The following is a 21,151-nucleotide window of genomic DNA, read 5'->3' as shown; positions in this document are numbered from 1 at the left end:
AAAGGGTAAGTATGTAAATGGGATCTCCCACTGTTATTTCTTAAAACAGCATGTGAACCAACTATTATCTTGAAAGTCTAATTTTAATAAAGATACCAGGAATCAATTTTAACTAGAAAAAAAAAAAAACACCTATTGTGTTCTGTCGTATGGAAATTTATCTTTTAAGTAGTAATGAAATGTGTGTGTATAGCAAAAAAAAAAAAAAAATGTTGCTTTAAGAAATAAAAACATCTATTACACCTCCACATTGGTGCTACACGAATTTAATTTTCAGATAACGCAGCTTCCCTTATGATAGCCTGGTGAGGGATGCTAATGATTTCTTCTTCAGCAAAATTACTTATCCTAGGTAAATAGCAACATACAAGTGATGGGAGAAGACGGGTTGCAGAGGATCAGACTTTACCTGGCTCATTGGCTTTTTTGGTTCCTGATGGCCGTACGCGTGGTGAGCCCCAGGTCTACCCAAAATTCAGTGGATGCATGAGGAGCAATACATTTAAATAGAAATGAGCACTTTCCAGCTACATCGCTCAGGTATTTGTTCTCAAATTCAGAGAGCCTGGGCTTCACAGGGGAGCCAGTTACCAGTGCAGACTTGCTGAGACATGTCCCCTAATGAAGCCAGATTTTCAATATCTCTTACTGATTCGGTGGCTCAGAGGCGCGGCCCCCAAGTTTGCATTTTTAGCAAATGCCCCTGGTGCACCAGGAACACTGCTGTTGGGGTCGCTGAGCGCTGGGCTGGCTCTGGACTGCCCAAGAAGTGACCACAGTCCTCAAGTAGAGCGATAGATTTTAGTCATCTTTCCCAAAGGACATTAAAGGGTTTTCTTCTAGTGCGGGAGCGTATAAAGGTAATTAAAGGAAACCTTGCTGAGAACTGAATTCATGCTTAAGGAATGGACAGGACGTGGATGCTGAGCGGCAGAGAGAAGAAACCTGGCGGCCACTGCGCTGCGCTGAGACCACAGCCAGGTGGTCCCAGGTCTCAGGAAAGTAACTGGGTACGTATGGAGCAGAGCATGTGACTTTACCTTTTAACACTTAGGAGGACCAGCGTATGTTCAGGAAACACAGATTGCACTCTCCAAGAAAAAATAATGTATAAGCAATGTATAAACATTGTCCAGCCTTAGTTCCTTTAAGCTGTCATTTCTGCCAGCACACTGGGCACAGGGGCCATTTTATTCCTGTCTACGCCATAGCAACTTTCTCCACTTCTTGTTTGTGACCTCTTTTCCACCCTTGCCTGCCCTTCCCAGTCTGTTTCTTGGCTAAGACGTTGGCTTCTCCCAGTAATATTACTGATTATTCACTTCAGCTGCTTGGTCTCTGGTCCCCTCAAGTACATACTCTTCCCGGATCAGCATTTCTCCCGGAACCTCCAAGACCAGTTTGACCTGGATGAAGATGCCCTGCCCACCAAGAAGCCCCATCAGCTGGCCACACCCATGTGCTGGTGATGTTAACTGTAAAACAACTGGGGAAGCACTTGGCTAGAAGTGGCCAGAACAGCTTTTCATGTCTGCCTCTTCTTTTGCCTGTACGAATTTGGTCTTATCTGTTTGGATATTCCATACTTGTCCTTTGTCACACTGGTCACAGTCCCCATGGACCCTTATCTTGCAGGCCTAGTTAAAGAATGACAAGCAGGTCTCTTCTCACATACCAATTTGATCAATTGTTAACAGTTGCAGGTTGTGTAGCATTTAAAGTATAACATGTGACTGCCATGTGCCACACAAGTAGTCATGCCTGCCTTGGGTTAGAGTGGGGGTAATCTCCAAAAAGATTACCATCTTCGGGCTGAATAGTTTCTTCTTTTCTTCAGGGCTGATATATTAAGTGCAAATACTTCACAATATCTCTTTGCATTCCTTTACTCACACCCCAATCTTTAAGTAAAGAAACTACAGTTGACCCCTGAACAAGATAGGGATTAGGCCCTAGCTGGTTTGGCTCAGTGGACAGAGCATCGGCCTGTGGACTGAAGGGTCCCAGGTTCGATTCCAGTCAGAGGCACATGCCTGGATTGCAGGCTTGATCCCCAGTAGGGGGCGTGCAAAAGGCAGCCAATCAATGATTCTCTCTCATCATTGATGTTTCTATCTCTCTCTCTCCCTCTCCCTTCCTCTCTGAAATCAATAAAAATATTAAAAAAAGAGATAAGGATTAGGGGTGCCAACCTCCTGCACAGTTGAAATTCATTTATAACTTTGACTCCCCTAAAACTTAACAACTGATAGCCTACTAACTATACTGATATCATAAATAGTTGATTAACACATATTTTGTATGTTTTATGTATTATATACTGTATTCTTATGATAAAGTAAGCTAGAGGAAAGAAAATCATAAGGAAGAGAAGAAACATTATATATTGGATGTATTTATTAAAAAAAAATAAAAAACATGTGTCAGTGGGCCCACACAGTTCAAACCTGTGTTGTTCAAGAGGTCACCTGCATTACCAGTGCGTTAACACTTTCCATGCATATTTATTTGCAGGTATAAAAATCTCTGGGGAACAGAAACTGCAGGAACTGTGGTTTTTGTCCAGTGCCTTTGGCAAAATTGATTTTGCGGTTATAGTTTGGAGATTGCGCAAATCTTCCTAGTTTTAGGCCGAACAAAGAGTCCCTTCTGCGTGAAATGGTGTCAGAAAAAATTGTCCCCTAGTGGTGAAAGCCCTTCCTCTATGGCGGTTTCTTATATTTCACTATCAATTGCCTGTAGTTACTGGTCTCTAATGACAAAATGTTGCCTCTGTCTCATAGTTGAAACGTAAACACCCAGATCACAGGGGGTTAGCACACGGTTTCATTCCTACCTTCCTATATAAATCAGGGCATTCCACAGCAGGGGAGTCCTACCTGTCTGCCCTGGAAGGTTAAGCCCCTACCAGGTGTCTTCTCAGGGCAGCACTGATTCAGCTTACCTTGTAGTTGAAGAGAAACAATCCACAGAACAGGCTGTACAAATCTGCCGTGAGCAGGGAGAGGTTGACCGAAGTGGCGCTGGTTTTCTTTATGACGATCGGCATGAAGCTGTAGAGGCCAAACATGCAGGCGCTGAAGCCAACGTAGAGCAGGCCTTGGGGAGGGAAAGACAGGCAACATCTTAGCCGCCTCCAGGGCCTCTTGGCGTCCACAGCGGGCGAAAGGGGGGAACCGCGCACACCACTGATCATTCCCGAAGGGAGTTTTTCTTTCACGCCATTTACCGGTGTTTCGCATTGAGTACTACACAGCTGAAACATGCAAAGAAAACAGACTTTCTGCTTCCCACTATGTAGCTGATATTTTGCACCTTCTAGGAAGGAGTGGCTCTTAGGGCTACAGTCATAACACGGGGTCGAGGCTTCTGAATTCTATTCTCAGTTGTGTGGTACTTAACTTCTATCTGTCTCGGTTAAAACTTCTTTCATCTTCTAGTTTTTTTATTTGCAAAATAGGAAGAAAACTGCTTGGTACCATGTATTGTTCACAATGACAAATAATTACATCGTCCTTAAAGTTGCAGGGCTTACCTGTCAAAGAGATCGGGACTTAAGTCAGAGAACTGAAATGGAATCCTAACTGCATGACCCTGGGGAGACAAGGTCATTGCCCTGAGCACAGATGACCTTCCAGATTTGTGAATCCTGCCCAGCCCTCTCGCCAGCACACAGAGAGCTATTCCTTCATCACCTTTCCCAGCATGCCGTGGGCCCTCACATGTAAGTTCTGCTGTGTTATACATAAATAGAGAAATGCTTTGCAAACCATCAAAGAACTAAGTTGTGCAAAAGAGAAAGAAAAAAAAAAAAGCCCTTAAAATGCTATATGTTCATCCAGTCTCTCATCCTCTAAATCAGTCTTTCTCTCTCTCTCTAACTAGATACACAATTGTTAATACTAATTCCATAAGTGCACAATTTTGTTGGGTCTCAAGCAGAATTTTATAACTAAATCCAAGTTTGGTTTAATTTTTTGTAGATGTTTATACCACATAAATGTAGAAAAATAATTCTCATTTCTCTACCTTGAAAGAATAAGGCATAGAATAAGCATCAGTAATACAAGCCAGTGGACTTTGTAATACAATAGAAGTAACCAACCTTTCCCAAGGAACCCTTGATATATAATGTACGTGGTGTGGGCCTTGGGCAGATGGCTTCCTTGAATCCTGTGCACTTTGGAGGATTTGACTATGAAGACCAGTGACTCCCCCAAAGAGAAGTTTGTTTTTCCATATGAAAAATACAGGGTATCCCCCCAAAATGTGTATACACTTTAATAGCTGATAGCTCAATTTTGAAAATGAATTGTATTTTAATAAACATTGCCTTTATAATTATTCAAAGTGTGTGTATACATTTTTGGGGACACCCTATACTTAAGGACACAAATAATCATTCTATACACTTCTGGGCCTAAATTTAAGGAAAGCCACATCAAACCTATATACAAAGTTATTCTGAACAGTAAGCAAACTCAGTGCAACAGCCCCCTCTAGTGTGGCGGGAGTGCCCCAAGAGGACACTGGAATACCCTTCCCTATTCCGCCGAGGACAAGTCCTCTGGGGCTATTCTGTCATTGTAATAGCAGATGGTGGCTTTCGACTCTCCAGCAGAAGTCTTCATTCCCTAAAAGTGGTCAATTCTCCTGTGCTTGGGTTCCATGCTGCCTATTATTCATTTGCCTTTTAAGCAAGTTGCTAAAAATGCAACATTAAAGAACCTCTGATCAATACATGAAGAGACAAAAAATTAATTCAGTATCCCTTTAAGGAATCTGAGGCTAGGGGCAAGATCTAGCTGTAAAATAATTCACTGAAAATAATCAAACTTGATCTGAACAAAGTCCAGGCACCCCCCCCCCCGCCCGCCCCCCTGCCCTTTTTAGTCATCACTGATTTAGATTATACATGTCTGAGCTAGAAAGTTTCAGAATCCTACTCTTCCACTACGTTACCTAGCACACCAAGGATGCTCACATGTTGGCTCTTGATGTTTGCCATTCACTCAATTATTTAACCATTTATTCACAGAATGCCTGCTACGTCCTGGGCGCTCTGTTATAGGCTAGCAGTGAAATGGAAAACGCAGTAGACAAGAGGCCTCGAGTTGGGACTAGTGCTGAGAAGAAAGAAAAGGGTTCCTTCCAGGGCATGCCAGGGGCTTGCCTCAGGCAGGGTGATGAGGGAAGGCTGCTCTGTGGAGGTGGCATTCACCTTTATGGCTGGAGAATGAAAAGGACTTCTAGGGGAGGAGCCAGGGGAGGAGGGTTGTAGGTGGGGATCTCTGCAAATGAAAACACCCTCAGAAGGGCCAGGTCCAGATGGGTTCCAGCAGCTGTCTGAGCAGAATGAACAGAATACGGTAGAGATAAGAGCTGAGGCTAGGAAGTCAGGCAAGGGATGAATTCTGCCGGGCCTTGTACATCTTGGAAAGAAATATTATCCGAGTTATAATGAGAAGCCTTTTAGGAGCTTGTAGCAAGTGGCTAATCTCTGATCTACATTTTTAGAAGGTGACTGGCTACTGTGCAGAGAAGGGATTGGAAGGAGAAAAATATATGAGGAGACCAGCGAGGGGTGTAGTGTCAGAGTCCAGGCAAGAGATGCCGGTGGCTTTGCTGAGAATGGCCATGGAGATGAGGGGAAGTGGCCGTGTCTGTGAAGACTCAGCAAGTGCTGGTGATAACTGGTTGTCAGTGTTGAGGGGAAGGAGGGCATCAGGGATACCCTTGGGTTCTGGCTAATTTATAAACTGGGTGAAGTGTGATGCCATTTACGGAGATGAAGAGAAATGAGGGATTACCAGGTTTTCAGGGAAAACAGAAAGCTCCATTTTGAACGTGTTAAGTTATAAATGCTTATGCATCCTCTAGAGCAGTGGTTCTCAACCTTCCTAATGCCGTGACCCTTTAATACAGTTCCTCATGTTGTGGTGACCCCCAATTTCACTGTTACAAATTGAACATAATTAAAGCATGGTGATTAATCACAAAAACAATATGTAATTATATATGTGTTTTCCGATGGTCTCAGGCGACCCCTGTGAAAGGGTCGTTTGACCCCAAAGGGGTCGCGACCCAAAGGTTGAGAACCGCTGCTCTCGAGAATCTGTGCAGTAGGAAGCGACATTGTAGTTGGCAGGCTCAGAGGTGAGGTGTGACTTTACAAGCATACTTGGTGAGCCAAGAGAGCAGGAAACCAGACACGCAGTAGAGCTTTACCCTACCCATCAGCTTTAACGTTCTAAATGTATTTTTAAAGACTGTAGAAATTAAGTGTAGGGGGGTGGGAGTGGGATGTATGCACCATCACAGTTAACCACTTTGCAAGGTCAATCAGTGTTTTCGTGTGTGAATATCCTGTTTCATGAGCAAAGCATAGTTAGCCCGTGAACACAGGACTGGATGACAGTGGGAATTTGCTATTCTTAGACGGACACCAGCTTGTTAGTGGACATTAGCAATGCCTCTGAAGACCCAACTTGCTGTCCATGCAGGGTTTTCAAACAATCGATCAACTTGATGGAATAAATGAGCTGCATTGACTCTTGACTGACAACTACATAATAGCTGCAATAACACATTTATAGACAGGGTGTGTGTACAACCATTTCTTAATTGAAATGTTTTCTTTCTCACTGAAAATAGCATTCATTCACGCTTGTCCTCATGCACCAAGAGACTTAAGCTAAAGAGATTGGAAAAGAATACTGTCAGCTGACACTAATTGAGAGCTTGCTAGGTGTCACATACTTTATACACATCAATTAATTAATCCCCACAACAGTATAATGCCATTACTAGTGTTATTCTTATTATACAGCTAAGGAAATGAGCGTATAGAGTGTATCAGTCAAGAAACATGGTCCATACCAGGTTCAATAGAGGAAAATTAATATGGGGCACAGTTACAAAGGTATTTGAATGGATGAGCGGGGAAACGGGAATGGTGAGGCAATGCAGAGACTAGCAATGGCAGTAAGTAACAGCCTGGAACTAGAGTGATCCAGTGAGGAGGCCATGTTACCAGGGGTCGGAAGGTAGGGAGCCCATCACAGAGGTGACTCAGGCCTTCCTAGAGATCCAACCCCAAAACAGAGAAACAGGGAGCAGCACCCTGGTTTCTTCCTCCCACCTCTCAGTGTCCCTCTGCTGCCTCCCATTCCCCCAGCCAATCTGGAAGACAACTGAGTAGGGTGCCTGGGAAATGTAGTTTGCAGAGCAGAGCAAGTGAGGGCAAGAAACAGATGGACCTGGGAGTAAGCAGGCAAAGGCTCCTACAGAGAGAGTGCCTTGCCGTCAGGTCACACAGGCCATCTGACTTTAAATTCCGAGCACATACCGCTATTTATATTACTTACTTAATTATATTGTGAAGAGAAATGGGCTTTGAAAGAGAATCCTATCTGATTCTAGTGAGCATCTCATTGTACATATGATGATATATATATATATATGATATATACATGATATATCATATATACACCATGTATAAGTAGATGATATATACACGTATATATGATGTGATTATATTGTATATATGACATATACATGTATATAGTATGTGTCTGTGTCTGTTGCATATATTTCATTTCATCACTTTTTTGGGGGATCTCACTGGTATTCTTCCACTTTCTTTGGGGTTTTAAATTATTATTTCTAATGTTTAAAAATAAAGGTTAAGTAAGCTGGTTTCTCAGAACATATGCACTGGCTAAGCCGGTAAAGGGTGCCAGGCTGCCAGGGCTTGCTCAGAGAGTGCACATCGTCCCACATCGTCCCAGCAGCCATGAGCCTCCAACTTGGCATTGGTTAAAAAAAAGAAAAGGTGCATTCTTAATTTTCCTTAAGGTCCTTCCTGCTCTGTGGTTCCATTATCCGTCTTCAGGGAAAGGTCAACTGTCCTGTTTGAGGCTCCAGGAAAAACCAAACAAGCATCACCCACAACATGAGACGTGAGGAAGCCCCTGCCTCCCACAGGCCCGGGCTGCTGACCACCGCGTGCTTCTCTCCTCCGACACCTGCCTTTCACCCCCGCTCACATGTGTCCACGCGTCCTTAGCACAACATGGCAAACGGGATGAAGAGAATGGTGAATCGATTTACTAGATTTCCAACTGTGCTCCCCAGGAGGACATTTTAGCTCCATTAGGCCACACACTTTACTCAAATTTAATGATCGCGTAACCAGGCCCAGCCTTTCTGTTCAGTAGAGTAAAACAAATAATAAAAATAAGCAACTGTTATCTCCTTGCTTTTAATTACTTTGCATCCTGCAATTCGTCAATGTTCTAGAAAAACAACAGAATCTGTTTTTTTAAAAATTCTCCCAAGTCCAGAAAATATAAAACACATTTATTATTCCACTGACTCCATAGGAAAAAACAACAACTATTTACTTTGAGAAAGTGGCAACCATATGAGCTGTTCATGAAACTGTGTGAAGGCGATTACTGAGGTGGAGAGAGGAAGGAACACGTTGACAGATGGGGGAGGTGAAGACAGCAGATTCTGGTCTAGAAGCCGGTCTCTTTGCTGAGGCGCTCTGAGCTCTCCAGCCAGACCCAGCAGGCAGAGCATGGACTCTGGGGGGACCTCCCGAGGAGTGGGGTGGGGAAGGACCCTCTAGGACAGCCATTGTCAACCTCTTCACTCACGACACACATAAACTAATTACTAACATTTGGTGGAGCACCAAAAAAATGTATTTTTTTTAATTTTTTTTTTTGCCAATCTGACAAAAATAAAAGTATAATTTTGGTTCATTCACACCGGATGGCTATTGCTGTGCTGGCTGCTGTCATTTTTTTATTTGACAGACTAGGGGAACAGAGGTCAGTGCCCCTGACTAAACAGTCAGGTGTTGCATGTTCTAAAGTGTTCACAGCACACCTCTGCTCCAGGAGGGTGCTGACCTCTCCTTCCCCATGTCCCTATGAGTCCCAGCGGCTGCGATGCCATCTCCCGGCTCCCCAGAAAGTAAGTGCAATGCCAAGCCTGAAGTCTCCTGCCACCCTCTTGTCATTCATTCATTCATTCATTCGCTTACTTAGTAAATATTTACTCACTGAATATGTGCCTAGAATTGAGCTGAACATTAGAACCTTACAGTAGGTGAGGATGAGGTAAGGAGGACAAAAGTGGCCTTGGAGCAAAAAAAAAACACACCAAACCTCAAACTCAACCCCATCATTGCTTCAGAGGAAAAGGACGAATATTTGATTGCCTTTCTAGACCGTTGTGGCCTCATTTCCCATCAGGAATTAAACAAATGGTTCTGTAATGTGCTCCTTTTACCGGCCCTTCATCGTTTCCGACTGCAGGGGACTGACGTTTCAATGGCAATGTGAGGGCTCAGAATAAAACTACCTTTCGATTAGACATTTAACTAACACCAAGTTATAAGAGAACCTCAGTGGATGTGCACATGCCATCCACATAATTAGAGGACAGATTGTTTTTTATTATTTCTATTACTATTAATATTTCATTTATACTCACGGACCACTACATGGGAAGCGTTCCCGAGTGCGGGTAATGTTTTGTTTCCTGGCACCGAGAGTCACAAAGGCAAATGCGTCTGTAACCTGCATCTGGTTTCCTTGCCCAACTGCCCTCCCTGGCCCGCCCCCATCTCCTCCTCTCTATTGATTTTCATTTCATTGGAACATTCTACAGCAAAACACAAGAGAAATTAAATGGCAGGACCCTGTGACAGCCGCAAGGGCTGGGCAGCCCTGGAAGTCACTAAAACGAATCCCCAGGGAGAGTCCTGCATAATCCTGTAGCTTGCAGTGCATCTTCGGAGGGAGTTTTCTCAGCAGCCGGTGGCTCCTGATGCTCTGGGGTCGAAGGTAGGCAAAGTGGTGCGGTGCAGTTTATGCCGTTGCCGACCTTGCTCATGGAAGCAGAATTCGACTTAAGCTGTTAATTCCATCAAAGCTCATATAAACTGGAGGTGGCTCAAGCAGCCAGCTTCCACGTGGGGGATCAGGTGTACTTTCACCCCCATGTACATGCACTGTGCACACAATTTCCAAGCACCTCCACAAAACCAGGCTCTGCCCTCACTGCTGGGACTCGTGCATCTCGGTATAGACACTGAGGGCATTAGAGCCTAAGGGTATTAAATGTTAGTCCCTACTAGAGCTTTCTGTGGGATCATCACAGCATCACTTAGGATCTCAAGTCCTTGTCCTAATTTTTCTTGTTGTTGTTTTAGGAGAAAACTGATTTTAGAGAGAAATGTAATCTGAGATGCCGTGGTTGACTAACCAGCTCCAATTGTCTCTGATATTTTTCACCAAGTCCACTGGAGATCAGTTAGCCATTCCTTATATGCAAGATGCTCCCTTCTGAAAGGTTTTTATGGGCTCAGAATGTCCATTACATTGTTTTTCTTTTATGCCTTTTTGTTAAGTTCCATTTTCTCCCCTTTACCAAAGTGCCACTTTATTTTTTACTTTTTGTGTTTTGTCTATCAATCTTTTTTAAAAAATTATTTATTTTTTATTGTTTAAAGATTTACATGTCTCCTTTTCCCCCAATTGCCCCCCCCCCCCCCCACCAGCCATTCCCACCCGGGGCAAGCCCCCTCCCCCCCCCAGTGTCTGTGTCCATTGGTTATGCTAATATGCATGCATACATATCCTTTGGTTGCTCTCTAACCACCCGCCCTGCCATTTGTCTAGGATCTATTCTTGTTCATCAGATTATGTTGATCATTATATCCCACATATGAGTTGAGATCATGTGATATTTATCTTTCTCCGACTGGCTTATTTCACTTAGCATAATGCCACTTTTTAATGATCACATCAGTGTTGCACTGCTTGGCTAGAGCAAACTGCTGTCATTTATGTCCCACCACTGCCTCAGGGCACTCTTTCTTTCTGGTTGGTCTTTAACCTAATGACATACTTCTGTGTCTCCACTAATGGCATCTTGATGAGGATAATGGGCCAAAGCTCAATTAGGAAACATTATGAATCATACCGTTTAGTCTCTTGTATTGTAGTGCGCTAGAATTCCTAAAATGACAAGGGGACTTCATTCTCTTTGTCCCTGCATTCTAAATCTTTTCATTGTTTGTGCTCCAGGCCCACCCACCTTACTCTTTGAATGTTATTTCTCAGGTTCACTTAAAAAACAGCATCTTAGGTGAAGAAACCCCTTACCTATTTGCCAATCCCAGGGCACCTTTAACAGCTCCTTGTGCTCCATTATAGCTCTGCAAATGGAAAGAAAGTGGACCTGATGAGCAAGATTATGAGGCATCCTACTTCTTTTCTCTCACCAGCTTTGTACAAATCATGCAGCAACCAACTGAATGTCAAAACTACCTCCGGGCCATGCAGAGGCCGGTCTAATTAGACAGACTGGGGTTTATCCTGAAGCCTCTTGTCGGGGTGGCCAGCAGGGGTGAGTGTGCCAGTGGGCATGGTGGAGCCCAAACCTCCCACTGACCTTCACACCCACGCAGTCTGCCTATGGCCTGTGTTTTTTCTTGCTTAGATGCTTCCTGAAAAGGAAACGGTGAGGTTCGGAAAATTTCTGTGCTTGCAGGTGTAATGAATTTTCTGACTGAGCATTTTCTAGGGCAGTGATTCTCAGACTTTCGTGTGCAAAAAAGCCATCTGGGAAGCATGATTCCCTGGGCCCTGATTCCTAGCGATTCTGATTCCATAGATCTGGGAGGGGACCGGGGATGTGCATGTCTGAGGGGTTCTCACATGGCACCAGAGAAGCACACGGAGAACCACTGCTCTAGAAGAGTACCCGGAGGTGAGGGTGGCACCATGTCACCAGTGCTGTTTGGTTTCCGTGTGTCCTTGATGTATCCCATTTGCCAAACTCACCCATATGCTACCACTTCCATGACTTTGGTAGCAGTGTCTCTGAAGGGCTCAGTTGGCGCTAATGGACTGCAACTGAAGCCAATGAGCGCTAGATCTAGGAATATATTGTTTGGATTCAAGAATAATAATCCATAAAATGAGCCATCCATCTACAAAATGTTGGTTCTGAACAGTCAAACTAGGCAATTTCTTTTCCTCTCATACACCTAAAGCACCAAATTTAGGAGCTTTAAAATGCCTTCATGCTTTCAAAATGAACCAAAAATAAATCCTCGGAGAGTCTTCCCATCTCGGTGCCTTGTGTGCTACGGAGCTTTTCACTTCTATCTGAGAGTACTGAAATTTGGAGGATTCTTGGAAACAGCCTATTTGAAAACCATGTTTAAGGAGATGCTAAAATAGCTTCCATAAATAATCTCAGATACTGAACCAATACAATTGCAAAGTACTTGCTTTGTAGAAAATTATTGGTGAAATCAGAATTGCTTGCTTTGTAAAAACAGATTTGGTGAAATTAGGCAGGAGGTCATACATTTATCCACCTCTTATGTGAAACTCAAATATGTGGCCTTTCTTGATGAAAAATGATACTGTGTTTGCACTTATTCTCACAGCAATTTCTGAGGCACAATCCAGTGCTAACTTATATGTTCCCACACCAGAATTATTGAAAAAATTGGCGTTTTTGACTTTTTGAGAATGTGTGTTACATCTTTACCTATTTTAAAAAATTTATCTTTATTGTTGAAAGTATTACAGAGGTCCCCTTTTTTCTCCATTGACCCTCTCCACCCCACCCCCACCCCCCACGTCCTCACCCTCCTCCCCACCAGGCCTTCACCGCACTATCGTCTCTTTCCGTGGGGTATGCATATGTGCATATAAGTTCTTTGGTTATTTAAGGGAAATGGAAACACAAAATTTCTAAGAGATGAATTTGAAATATGATTCACTCATGCAAATCCATGGGCAATAGAAGAGAAAACTGATGAAAGAGCAAATTTAAACTGTAAGTTTTCTGGTGGCGGTTGTCACTCACCCATACACAGAATGCCCCTTTCTGGAAGTGCATCCGATCGTGATGTTTACTCTTAGTTTTTCTATTTTTCTAGGTAACAGCCCACAGGCTCATTTGGGAGAATCAATGTACACCTAATGGTTTCCTGCAAATTATCTTCAATGTCCATGAAATGTTTTTCTAATAATTTACAATAAACTTGTTTAGTTTAGAAGAAATTTACTAATGAAGATATTGAGTTTTCCGATTTCATATGGGGAATTGGTGACAGGTTCCCAGCTTTGATTTTTATAAAATAAAGTTACCAACCCTATGCCAAAGAAAAAATTTTAAACACATGCCCTAAGAGTCTCTACTGTCTGAGTTTCTTGTTATTTTTACTCACAATTGAATTCCACTGAAAAATGCCCCGAAGAGCCCGATCATGCCCAGGAATTCCACTCGGCTCAGGGTTCGGATGATGTACTCTTCCCAGACGTTAGAGATACCATAGAGTGTGGCTCCTGCTAAGACCAGAAGGTCCCCTACCAGCTTATTTTCCCCTAGGAACAATAACAACGACAACGACAACAACAACAACAACAACAAAAAACAACAGAGAGAGCTTCATTAAAAATTCTTAACAAGAATTTAGCACCAGCAAAATTCTATTCTGGCATTTTTATAGAAGTTCTATAACTTATCACCTGAGATTTAGTAAAGTTTGTTTATGGGCGGTCGATATGCTTCCCTTATTCACTCAAGAAATGTATTAAGCATTTCCTATGTGCCACTGTTCTAGGTGTGGCCGCTACACAATTTACCAGGCGACCGAAAAACACACAGGAGTACTTGGAGATACAGGAAAAACCCATTTATTTTCAGATGTTTCACATGTACTAGTACAGTGACTCAGGGGGTCAATTATCCAAATCCTGAGCAAGCCAATATGGAGGAAGCTTTCTCTTCATACCCTTTGGTTTCTTTGTCCCCCAAATAAGGATCAGACTTCCGGTCCTTTCACGGGCTTTACAAAAAGCCCTGTGTGTTGGGATGGGGGCCGTGAGACCACACCTAAAGGCATGGCCTGGTGCCAGCGCTGATAACCCTCTCTAAGGGTTGTGTATTATTCATGGTTTATGGCCTCTGTAAAATGGGAGTATTTAGGTAAACAGGTCTTGCAAGACCAGATAATTAAGGAAGGGGCAGTGACTAGACTATAGGCTAACAGGAATGTGCATTAGGGATACAGAGTCAGGCTACTAGCACCCCTTCCCCCCAAATGTCTTATTTTCCTCATCATGGGGAACCAAGCATGAGTAAGACACAGACAATGGGAAAACTAGGTTCCTTTTCTTCTACCCAACAATGAACATGCCATGTCTTGCCTTGGCCTCACCCACAGAGGCAGGTAACCTAGTGAACACACAGAGACTCACCTGCTCCCTGATGCCTTCCCACAAGCACGTCCGCTCCCACCATGCAGCCCATCCCCAAGATGCAGACCACGATGCCGATGAAATGTACAGCCTTGTACCGGATCAGCAGGAAGAACCAGGAGAGTAAAATCACGACCGGGATCACAAAACAGTCCAGGAGCTATTGGCAAGGAAGGAAAGAACAGCAGGAGGTCAGGGGAAGCTTTGCATGGAATAAAGAAACATAACTTAGCTCTGTAGACAGGCTATGCCCCTGAATCTGAGGTTCTGTGTAGAGCCAGAACTAATGCAATTAAAACAGACTCAGAAACAAACTCAAATGAGTTTTACTTAAACATCCCCAAGAGGAAAAGGGGAGAAGGCAAATTAATAAGACAGGCTGGTGGGGAAGATTCTCTGGATCCCTCAGTGTCTGGACCTCATATGCTGTGTGTATACGCTGAGTCATTTCAGATGGTCCTTCCACTTTAGGAATAGATCTGGGAATGGGAGGTAAGGGGGCAGAGGTCTTACAATGTTTTATAAATTACTAGGATTCACACAAAAGTTGAACTTAATTTCTCCCACACAACTGTCTTCCCACAGCCAGTAAAAGTTACTTTCATCTGTCCTTGAAATTTCACTCTTAAAAGAAAATAATTGCTCTAAGTATAAATACAAATATTAATCTCAGAAGTTTACAAATAACTTTAAAATGCTGTTATAAAAAAGAGTAATAAAAGCTAGAAGTCTGAACAGAGTTTAGAAAAAAAATAACTGATTTCACTTCTTATATATTTTGCACAAATAGTGAGAGTCCGACAGCCCCAAGAGTTGGTGAAGAATTCACTCTGATCATGCAGTGAAGTAACATGGTGAAATGAAAAAACTCCTATGCCAGGGGCCAGAAATCTGAATTTGAGTGCTAGGTCCTTGCTTATAGCAATATGACTTTGGGCAAATCACAAATCCAGGAAACATCAACTTCCTGATAGTAGAAGAAGATGACTTCTACTGACTTTCCCCACAGATCATTGTGAAGCTCAGAAACAATACATGTAAAAGCATTTTGTAAATTACTTGGGCCTTGATGGCAATCTATAATCCTGTTTACCAACACATGGTCTGGGCTCCACGTACTGTTGTTTCTCTCACACTGTGGTAAGTTGCAGTGACCTTTGACACTCCAGGCAAAGTAGGGTCTCCACTAGACAAACTTATGTCCCACTGGACTTCAAGTTCATATACCAAATGAGAAGCTGGGGATCCTGTCCCATTGCCCAGCACAGCCCCTCTGCTAGAATCCTCGATAAGTGGCCCTACCTCCCAGCAACCAGATTCAGAACAGTGACCCCTAACACTCCTTCACTCTATATCCTATTGACTACTGACTTCTGCCAATTCCATCTTTAAACATCTCTCAAATCTACTCATGCCACCTTCTCTCACTTCCACCACCTAGACTGAGATAGTGTCAATTGCAATAATAATAAATATTGAATTATTGGCATAATGTCTGCTTTCCCCATATGCCCAGAGGTCCAGGGGAGCAGGATAATATTCCTAGTACTCAAAACCCTGTTTGGCTAATACATTTATCCAATAATAGTTATTGAACAAATACATATATGAATTTATAATGACCAGAAACATCAAAATAGTCTCCAAGATTCATTAAAGGCTGAAAAATATATGTATACAGTAGTCTACCCCCCCTTTTCCATGGTTTCACTTTCCCTGGTTTTAGTTACCCACGGTCAACCACAGTCTGAAAATATTACACGGAAAATTCCAGAAATAAACAATTCTTAAGTTTCAAGTTGCACATTGTTCTGAGTAGCATGATGCAATCTCATGCTATCCCACTCCATCCTGGCCAGGGTATGAATCATCCCTTTGTCCAGTATATCCACGCTATATATGATACTCACCCATTAGTCAAATAGTAGCCATCTCAGTTATCAGATCGACTGTCACAGTATTACAGTGCTTGTGTTCAAATAATTCTTATTTTACTTATCCTATATAATAAAAGGCTAATATGCAAATCAACCAAACGGCAGAACAACCAGTCACTATGACACGCACTGACCACCAGGGGACAGATGCTCAACCAGGGGGCAGATGCCTCCATGGCAGTGCCAAGGATGTCAGTCAGACATCCCCCAAGGGCTCCCAGACTGCGAGAGGGTGCAGGCTGAGCTGAGGGACCCGCCAAGTGCACAAATTTCATGCACCGAGCCTCTAGTATTGTTATAATTGTTTTAATTTATTACTATTGTTAATCTCTTACTGTGCCTAGTTTATAAATTAAACTTTATCATAGGTATGTATGTATAGTAAAAAACATAGCATACAAAGGGTTCTGTACTGTCATCAGTTTCAGGCATCCACTGGGGGTCTTGGAACATGTCCCCCATGAATAAGGGGGGGAGGAGGGGAGAACTGTATTTGCAGAGCATCCCTGACTGTCAGAGTGGCTTTTGGCCCTGTAAGCAGCACTCAGAATCCCCTCCACCCTGAAGCTTTTTGTGACCTGGGCAGATCCTTCATGCCTCTCTGTGCACTGGTCTCCTTTGCAAAGTGAAAGAAGCAATCAGAATGTAAGCTGTCCCTGGGGCTGCTGTGAGATAAGGTGATGAGGGCCCTGTGAATAGTGATTTAACAGTGTGATGGCTGGGGGCTGAGCCTGAAGGGGACAGCACTCCCAGAGGGGCAATGTATAGAGGGGGTGGCTGGTTGGATTGTACTACACAGGATTGCTCACTGCATAGTTAATTAGCAAATGAATGACCCTACTTGATGTGGTAAAATGCTTTAAGGCAGGTGTTACAACTGGCCTCAAATACCATTAAAGTACATTAGGAAATTTCAGTTTGCCAGTGAAAACTGTTCACTGGGCATGAAACAGTTGGTGTTTTGCTTTAAAAATTAGAAATGATTGCATCAACGGCTGAAATATTTATAGCTACATGCTCCATGACTGGGATTTCATTATCTGGCTGCAAGCCCTCGATCCGTGGAGCTGAAGGCCTCCATTCCTGGATTACTGAAGGCGAACGAGGCCATCATCCAATCTTCAGGGAGGACTGAAGTGAGCCCTTCGGGATCTCGGTGTCATTAGAAATCCCAAAGCATATGATGAGTCCTGGGATCTATTCCCTTAATGGGTTGAGCTAAAAAACCCTTATTTGTAAATGGCAGGTCTTACTTGTTGGGAGGACTTTCAGGAAGAAAGAAGGGAAAAGGAGAATACAAGTCTGAGCCAGGGTTTCTGAGACACTGCAGCTAGGGAAGCGTGGTGCCCAGTACACAGCAGGGGTGACCGAGTGAATTAATGAATGCACAGCCACTTGGTATCACTGACGGTCAGAAGGGACATTTGAGGTAATCCAGGCTGCTACTGGCGTTTGAGGTGAAATAATTCTTCATCTTGCAGGTCTGCCCCATATTCTCTGCAGAGTACAGTGAGCCCTGACCACTAAAAAAAAAAAAAAAAAAAGATGCTTCTACACATTAACAAGTGCCCCTTGGGGGCGGTGTCTCCCCAGTTTTGGGGAGTACTGCCCAGTTTGTGACCCCTTTATTTAAAAGCTGGGAACTCAGAAGTCTCAAGAGAAGTGATGTGCTCAAGGTCACTCAAATTGCTGACACTAGTGGCAGTGCTGTCATGGTTCTTTTCTGAACAATATTTAATGAAGGTCAATTACAGGATTACTACAGGTGGAGGTCTCACTACGGTACCTGTAACTACAGAAAAGAAACCATTTGGTAGCTGATGTTATTAAACAGGCTATTATTTTCCAGTAATTTTTGGCTCCAGTCTTTTCCCTATGGTCATATAGCATAAAACATACTGACAAAATGATTTACCAATGGTTTTCTGGTAGCTTAACTCCTTAGCTAAGTGGTAGTTAGAGTAATAAAAAAGAGAAGCATTATAATAGATGCCTGTTAAAAAAGAAAAAGAACCAAGAAAGCTTCCAATTTTGTCATTAAACTGTATACTCTATTTATCTTTCTTTGCATACATTTCTATAACCAAAAGAAAAAGTGTAAAATATCAGTACCAAAAAAACCAAATAGATGACTATTGTTTCACAATCATCTTATGCTCTGACAATTCTCAAAGAACTTTAAGAATATTTTGGATATGCTTATATGCATGCATACAAGTCCTTTGGTTGATCTCTTACCCCCCTACCTCCTGTCCCCCGACCCTCCCCAGCCTTCCCGCTGCAGTTTGACAATCTGTTTGAGGCAGCTCTGCCTCTGTATCTATTATTGTTCAAAAGTTTATAATGGTCTCTATTATCCATGAATGAGTGAGATCATGTGGTATTTTCCCTTCATTGACTGGCTTATTTCACTTAGCATAATGCTCTCCAGTTCCATCCATGCCGTTGCAAATGGTAAGAGTTCCTTCCTTTTTAGAGCAGCTAGGGGACTGTCTATTGTGGGGGGGGGGGGGGGAATGGACACATATGTAATACCCTTTGTATTACTTTAAGCAATAAAAAAAAAATTAAAAAAAAGAATATTTTGGAAAGAAAAGTGTTCATTACCTCTTAAATTTACATAGCATCTTTCCCCATTGAGTATCAAATTAGCTATTTTGCCTTAGGGGAGGAGCAAGAAGGATCAGAGAAAGAGGAAGAGTCTCAGCATTTGGAAGGGAATGTAAGTCTTTCCTGGCCTGGGTGATGCTGTGGGGAGAACAAGAGTCCCTCTATAATCCTCCCAGACCATACTTGGTTTGGGTGACATATGAGTTTGTTACTTGGTTAAGAATCTCAGTATCATAATATTAGGCATAAAAATCTCTGAATGGAGAAATCAGAATCTATGAGAATAAAATATTAACAATGGTTATCTTTGAACTGAATCTTCTCCACTTCACTGCACCAATTCTCTGTGCTATCCAAATTTCCTCTCTTGCACATATGCTACTTTCAAAATATATAGAGTATAAAAAATACATGAGGGGATAAAAGAGCTGAGAGTCAGATCAGTCTTTTTCCAGAAGAGTGGATGGTTTGTAAAAAAATTAAAACAAAACAAAAAGCCGCCACCCAACTGTTCCCATTACGGTAGAGCATAATAGGGAGGTGACCTCATCCCTCTTTCTAATTCTCTGTGCCCAACAGAGACTCCTGCCAGCCTTCGGCTCCTCATTAACGCTCCCCTCAGGCTATTCACAGGGAGAATGCTCCCCTCACAGGGCCCAGCTGTCAGAGGCTAAACCTGAGGCAACTGGTAGGTGATTCCAGGAAAAAGAACATTTCCCTAGTCCCCCTTCTTCTGCTTCTAATTGGCAATTCTCCCGTGTTTCTAAAAGTGATCTATATTATAAATTCATCTCCAGTGAGTAAGACTGAATTGTTAACAGGGAAGGATCTTAAAAAAAGACAAACTTCAGTTACACAGACACAATAAAAGTCCTCTTTTGGTTGACAGTCCAGCTGAAGAGAGTGGATATAATTTGGGAAATGCACATTCACATCAAGCACCATGTTAATTCAGAGGCCTGGAGACCATCCCAGAGGCATTTTTGAAAATCCAACCCAGGGTACAATTCAGGGAGTGGTGTCACTGATCTGGAACCAATTTTTCTCCCTCCCTCCATCCCTTCAGATTTTTCCCCTCCCAGGGCTATTTCATTCATAACACCTCTACTTCCCCACCCCTCCCAAACCCCATACCTTAGGACTTAATGTTTAGGCTTTACTCTTAAAATATTCATATCGGAGGAAGCCATGTTTCCTTGTGTTGCCCAAGAGCTCCAAACTGATAAACTGTGTCACGGTATTGACTGTATGACAGCCATTATCTGGGAAATGTCCTATTTTCAGGATTTAGTAAAAGATTTTCTCCAAACTATTTTTCTTGTTTCCACAGGTAAAGATTTAAATGTGTGAGTTTCATATGTTCCCATGTGCCAGTTCATCAGCACTTCCTACATGTTCAAGTATATTCTCTTTATGTTTTCAGCTTCGGCTCTCAAAGACGAAAGGAAGGAAGGAAAGAAGAAAGGAAGAGAAGGAGGGAGAAAGGGAGGGAGGGAGGGAGGGAGGGAGGGAGGGAAGAAGGGAGGGAGGGAGGGAAGAAGGGAGGGAGGGAGGGAGGGAGGGAGGGAGGAAGGGACACTGCCATGTGCTGAAAATCTGGGACGGGCACCTAGAAACCTAGGTGACCATGGGAAGATGCCAATAATTAGGAGACACACGTTCTTCAGCTCCAATGTAGTGAAATCCGCCCTGGATGAAAGCAGAAGTCAGAGCACAGATTCCTTCTGGTGAGCATCATTGGAGTTTTTTGTTTTTCTTAAAATATATTTTTATTGATTTTAGAGAGGAAGGGAGAGGGAAAGGGGGAGGGGGAAGGGGAGGGAGATAGAAACATCAATGCTGAGAGAGAATCATTGATGGCTGCCTCCTGCATGCCTCCCATTAGGGATGAGACCGCAACCTGAGCAAGTGCCCTGACCAGGAATTGAACCACCAGCCTCCTGGTTCATAGGCCGACGCTCAACCACTGAGAAAATCCAGCCAGGCTCATTGGAGTTTTAATCAGGTTTAAAACAAACTCTGATGATCAGCCAACTGGATTCCAAAAGCAGAAAGCAAGCAATGGGCATGCCCTAGTGTCTGCCATGTACCAGGCACAATGCTAGGTTCTTATGCTACAGGTGAGAAATCGGAGCACTAAAGATAAGAGGTAACTGATTTGAAGTCACGTGGTAGAGTCAGGGCCAGGATATGATCCCCGGTCTGCCACTTGCTTACACAGTGAGCTTAAGCAGGCGTGTCCAGGTGCGTGGTCCAGGCCAGGCCAGCCTGAGCTCCAGCTAGCAGGCTCGTGGGCTGCCTCGC

At 43.2% G+C, this 21,151-nt stretch overlaps 1 protein-coding gene across 1 annotated transcript in view; it reads right to left on the bottom strand.

Moving 5' to 3' along the window:
- The window catches only part of SLC35F1 (solute carrier family 35 member F1), a 293,217-nt gene that overhangs the window by 24,169 nt on the left and 247,897 nt on the right, over positions 1-21,151 (bottom strand). Inside the window, exons 4-7 of the mRNA XM_059700161.1 lie at positions 14,301-14,460; positions 13,268-13,424; positions 11,184-11,236; positions 2,945-3,099 (exon numbers count right to left, since the gene is read on the bottom strand). Coding sequence (XP_059556144.1) covers positions 2,945-3,099; positions 11,184-11,236; positions 13,268-13,424; positions 14,301-14,460 — 525 coding nt within the window. The remainder of the gene's footprint in view (positions 1-2,944; positions 3,100-11,183; positions 11,237-13,267; positions 13,425-14,300; positions 14,461-21,151) is intronic.

The sequence above is a fragment of the Myotis daubentonii genome, chromosome 6 (genome assembly GCF_963259705.1).
Source record: "Myotis daubentonii chromosome 6, mMyoDau2.1, whole genome shotgun sequence".
NCBI classification, from domain to species: Eukaryota; Metazoa; Chordata; class Mammalia; order Chiroptera; family Vespertilionidae; genus Myotis; species Myotis daubentonii.
Note: the sequence above shows the minus strand (reverse complement) of the source record. Positions and strands in the feature narration are given on the sequence as shown.